This window comes from Cariama cristata, unplaced genomic scaffold (assembly GCF_000690535.1).
Source record: "Cariama cristata isolate BGI_N322 unplaced genomic scaffold, ASM69053v1 scaffold5360, whole genome shotgun sequence".
NCBI classification, from domain to species: domain Eukaryota; kingdom Metazoa; phylum Chordata; class Aves; order Cariamiformes; family Cariamidae; genus Cariama; species Cariama cristata.
Genome location: NW_009596312.1, coordinates 66,450 through 72,126, shown reverse-complemented (window position 1 = coordinate 72,126; position 5,677 = coordinate 66,450). Strand labels below are relative to the sequence as shown.

Here is a 5,677-nt window from a genome sequence, read left to right as displayed (position 1 = left end):
ACTGGATACTGAAGGAATTACATGCTGTGTAATTGATCTAAAGAAGAGATTAGAACTGGTGCTATTTCATGAAATCTTATTAGCTCTGGCTTAAGTACTTAAAATTGCAGCTGTCCTGTGTCAGATAGATTACACCCCTTGTCACACGGCAAGTGAGGTTTTCATCTACCAGACCACAGTTTTCAAAAAGAAGCAGGCTGATGAAAAGAAATATAAAAAAAGGACTGTGAAGGCCTGGTCTTCAGACATGCCAAGCCCCAAATTATTCATTGAAATGAGACAGATAGTTCAGCACTTTCAGAATATGTAAGACAACCTGTTGTTTGTTTCCATGTTTTTGTCTTAGATCACTTCTATGGAACCAGAGTTTAGGTTTTTGCATGTGGAACAGTCCTCAAGAGTTCTCATGCGTCATGGATGAGCACAGTATAGATCTTTGTGTAATTGCAGGGGAATCCATTCGGTCTTTCAACAACACCTTTTTTTAAGTCTTTTTTCTCTTAGTTGCTCTCCACTGGAGGTTAGCATACCTCAGGAACCAGTGAGCCAAGAAAGCTAGAGGACAATTTTGGCTGAGGAACAAACTGCTTTAATTAAGCCAAGAATAAATTCAGCTTGGAAAATAGTTTATAGGTCTCAAAGGAGAAAGGACGTTTTCCCCCAGGATTCAAACTAATTTTTAGGAATCTTGACATGCTTGCAGAAGTTTTTTTTCTACTGGTTTGCCTTTGACAGCAGCGTATTAGACCTGATGTTCTTTCTCACCTTCTATTTTTCTGTCCTAGGACCTAGTATTTAACTCCATGATCTCCTAAATCAAACAAAATAGCAAGTGAAGATTTTGATCTGAATTTTCTCTACAAGGCATATTAAACTGTATTAAATACTTTTCATAATATCTAGACTGCTGCACTGTGGGAAACAAGACTGAAAATTTGAAACAACATTAAGTAGGGCTTCAGATTATATTAAGGGGTGAAATACTGACAAAAGACCCACAGACTTTGGTTAAAACAGATAATACTCAAGGCTTTTTTTATTATTATTCCTTTTATGAGAGAATATTTAAGACCCTCTCACATGCAGAGTCACCATGTTAATACCACAGCCAAAGCAGTGGTTCATACAGATAAAGACTAAAGTAAAAATAACCCAACAGATGTGTTTTTCAAATATAAGAAATTGTTTCAGTAAATCTTAAAAAAATGACAATCACAGAAAATACCATCTCCACCTATAAGAGTTATTTGAATTCTTTTATATTATTCTGTGAATCTCAGACCCATTTATCCACCACAAAAATCTGCTTTCCTTCTTATATTGAAAGTCCAGTTCTTGCAACCTTTCTGCAGCCTGTGGCATCTGCACCCAAAGCTTGCCAGGACCGACCACTCTGTTAGATGGTGTGGCCACATTCAAATGCTTTGCACTGGGCACTGAAAACATGCAGTAGCAAAATTCCAAGACAACCAATTCACATTCATTATGGTGGTGTCATAGTGAAGGGTTGTCATGCTTGCTTGAAATCTTTGCCATTAACACAGATCTATCTGGTCTTCTCAGCTTCGAAGTTCCCAAACTTCAAACCCAAGACTCCTTTTAGGATAGTAAATTTTAAACCTGGTATTCCTCCAAATACTCAGCCTTCCTTCTTTATTTATCCAGGATCTGAAAGGCTTGCTGCCTCATTGCTAACCAAGGATCAAGTGTAGATGGGCAATTCAAGACAAGGCGGGGGTCGGGGGGGAAGCATCTGGCATATTTGCTTCTGTTCAGTACCGTAACTTTGTACTATAATAGTTAGGCATTTAGTAGTGTCACTGATATATAATTACTTTAAACTTCCAGCCATCTTCATATAAAATAGTTAGCACTTATTCATTGGAAAGACTACAAATGGTGTGAATGATCTGTGACATTACTCCTGAAAAGCTCACCTGGTAAAACCATCTTTCTTTTGCCTTCTCACCTCCCTCGGCCAAATATTTCAAAGAGTAAAACTCCATCAGAATAAACAAAAGAACAATACAGCTTTAATACAACTTAAAAGGGAGAAAATGTATCTGGAGAGAAGAAGAAAAGTCATTTACAAATAGAACTCCTGTACAAAGTGTTCAACACCTGCTCCATAGATGGTAACTATCCTTTTAAACTGTCTAAGAGGTTAACATAAGGAGGTTCAATGCAGGGCAACTGTTCCCAATCTATATTTAGCCTGAAGCTTCCTATCTGTTTAAGACCTGCAGGAAGGCTTGAATACTGAGTTTGTCCATGATTTTTGCTGTATTGATTGATTTACTAAAAACGCTACCTCTCTCTGCAGGTCTTATTACACTCTTCAAGAGGTCATGTTCAACTAACCATAAACACGGAATTTTAAGCATTTTTATATTTAGAATCTCAGCCAGAATTATTATTTTGTATATATTCATGCATAACCTGATCCACATGACATAAATAAAGATCAGCAATTACCCACAAATAAACTCCAGAAGAATTGGCTTTGTATTACATCTTGCACACTCCATTTCAAAAATAAAATTGGGGCAAAATATAGTGCTATGCTGTCTAGATACCAACCAAGAGTTGACAAGAACTGATGGATTTTGGATGTTAAAAGTAAATATTTTATTAGATATCATGCCCTTGATAAATAAACTTTGTTTCCATTCTATTTTGTTCAGCATGCCTTGAAATAGGGTGGCAAAGCTCTTGAAGAAACTGATCACCAAGATTCATGGTACCGCAGGGTCTGCAATTACCTATTTTCCTGAATCAGTAAATCAAAACTTTTTTCTTTTTTTTAAAATTACTATAAAATATTAAGCAATGAAGTTAACAGACACCATCTCTGTCTCTCCTTCAGTGTGACTGAATTTTCTGTAATGAAAAGCTGTCTGCCATGGATCCACATCCAAAGGTTGCTGATGTTGACAGTGGTCATCAGCTTTGACAGTCTTTTTGGATAAGGCCTTGTCATTGCTCTGGCAACCTGTGCACAGGTACTGCATGAATCACTGGATATATTATTAAATTCAGGTTCACAAAGATGCTGTCAATGGGACAACTACAGTAAAATATTTATATTTCAGAGTAACAGTATTTATATATGGTGCCAGGTCTTACTCTAATTTGCCCTCTTATCACTAGGTTTTTGTTTGTTTTTCAAATACTGAAAAGACTTTGTTGGTTTGTTCAGGAAATTTATCTAGACAGTGTTCACAAAGCGTATTTGCTCACATTTGACATTTTCACAGGATGGGTAACAAAATGGAAGATTAAATTCCACAGATGGCACCTATGTCAGTCAACTTATTTTCAGAAGTAATGAGTATCCATCTTCCAGACAGTTTCTGGAACAACATAACAGTGCACCTGCGTGCACAGCACTGCAGGATGGGAGCCTTACACTTACGTACTCGGGGCTTGTGGGCCAGCTGAGGCCACTAGAAATTCGTCCATCTACTAGGACATTTACTGCCTCAAAAGAGTTAAATATGCAAGTGTTATATTGTGATGCCTTTACACTCAAGAAATGTAAAATGTGGCAATATGATGGAGCATGTGGCTATTTTAACCTATTCAACATTTACCTGTGTCTAACTAGAAGAGGTCTCTCAAATGCTGATTTTTAGCAGCTTGAAGGTTGAGAACCACCTGTAAACATTTGCAGAACAGTCTCTTTCTAGAAACAGAGACTCCTAAACAATCAACCTTGAAATTTATCATACATTATATTATATTTCCAGTGTTATTTACAGATCATCTTGTTTAATACAATGAACCAGACATGCTGAAAAGGTAGGATTTTTCCAGTCCTCTTTTATACGAAGTACAATAAAAAAGGCACATGATTAATCACCATAGGAGTTGTGCACCAGTCAATAACTTAAAGCTAAAAAGCTACCCATCAGAGAACTCTCTTTATGAGGCAGTATTGGGATCTCTCCTTCGAACTCATCATAGAAACATCTGTCTATTGAATCCTCTAGGAGAGCTTAAGGAACCTACTTTTCTGTTGTGTTCTGATCTTCACAAGATTTCCAAATCAACAGAAAGCTCTTGTTAAGCTTCCCAGGTCATCTACTGGAACAAGGAAGAGTCAAATAGGGCATTGTATGTGTCTGCTTTTCTTCTTTTTTCCTTTGAATGACCACCTATGGAGGACTCTCGAGAGCCAAGTCCTGTTCAAAGTAATTTGCTTTAAGACAAATGCCTTGCAAGATATGGCACACTGAGCAATGGACAACAGCAGGAGAGGCAGCTTCTCAGCCCCAGCAGTCAGTGTCGACCATGTTTTATCCAGTTTCTAATCATCCATTTTTGCCCCGAGCACCTTTGTACGACTAATCTGAGCCCAAAATTTGCATCCTTTGACATTTCCACTTCTAGACAACGGCCAGTGTCTCTGCTGATAATTGGACCATTCTGAGAAAAAAGGGAAGAAAAAAAAAAGAAGAAAAGAAAAGAAGGATTAGAAAAAGGAATAGAAAAGGTGAAAAGATTAGAAGAAAAATACTGGTAGATCTCTAAATCCCTAGAAAGCACTATAAAATGCCTGGAAAGTTCTGCATAAATCAAGTGATGAAAGTTCCTAGAAAGTGCTAGAAGTTCCTAGGAGAGGCTAGATAATGCATACAAAGTGCCAAAATAATGTCTTGATAATTCTAGATTTAGGAATTGCTAGAAATTTCCTGAGAAATCACTAGAAAATCTCTAAAAAGCACTAGAGAATCCCTACAGATACCAAGATATAGGAAATCCCAGAAACTGTAAGAATGCCTTCAAAAGTTCTAAAAATTATTTAAAAGCTCTAGATCTAAAAATTCCTGGAAAGATACAAGAAAAATCCTAGAAAAGTTCTAGAAACAAAAATTCGTAGACACTGGAAAGAAAAAAAAAAAAAATGTACAAGTATGTTCACAATCCCTACAGAAACGGAGAGAATATTCCAAGAAAGGATAACTAAAAATTCTTTTTCTAAGACCTCAAAATTCCTACTAATAATATAAGAAAATTCATGGATAGCATGACCTATGGAAAACACATCTGACTATTTCTAGAAGGCATAAGGAGGGATTCCTAGAACAGTCCTCTAAAGACCTCCTTGCTTTTGTTAAATATCCTCTAGAGCAGCATTCCTCTCCAATTTATCTCTGTGAGGCTCCCTGAGCTCTTCCATACCTGTGTGAAATCCCAGAACCTCTGTGCTGGCCTCAGGACATCTTCACACTTCTTCAGAGTCGGTGTCCTGCCCTTCCCGTCATCAACAAGGCATTTGGAGTCAGGCAGAAAGGCTGTGGAGCCCAGTGGCCCCAGCTGCAGGACGCCTTCCGAGCTGTAGCGGACAAGCTGGGGAAGAAAGGAAAGGGAAGACTTTAACTGCAGCCCCAGGGCCCTTGGTGGTGGGACACAAAGCCGACCCGCACCTACCTTCCCTGCCAGCCTCTGCCCCAAGTGCTGGTGAGGAGTCCTTTGTCCTGCTGCGTGTTGGGACCTTGCCGGTCTGGCACACGCTGCTCAAGGGCAAAGCTTGGGAAACTTGTTTTACCAACACAGGGTCTCTCATACGACACAATATTCCCTCCTTTCACACCTCTCCTCCCCACCATTCCCTACCCACTATTTCACTGCAAAAGGGCAATCAGGAAAGTGAAGTAATCAATATGTAAATCAT

At 38.5% G+C, this 5,677-nt stretch overlaps 1 protein-coding gene across 1 annotated transcript in view; it reads right to left on the bottom strand.

Annotated features, from left to right (window-relative positions):
* Positions 1-4,136: 4,136 nt before the first annotated feature.
* Positions 4,137-5,677, bottom strand: part of LOC104165688 (polypeptide N-acetylgalactosaminyltransferase 9) — a 15,931-nt gene continuing 14,390 nt past the window's right edge. The window contains exons 4-5 of the mRNA XM_009705389.1: positions 5,185-5,352; positions 4,137-4,428 (exon numbers count right to left, since the gene is read on the bottom strand). Of these exons, the coding sequence (XP_009703691.1) occupies positions 4,282-4,428; positions 5,185-5,352 (315 nt within the window). The 3' untranslated portion in view covers positions 4,137-4,281. The remainder of the gene's footprint in view (positions 4,429-5,184; positions 5,353-5,677) is intronic.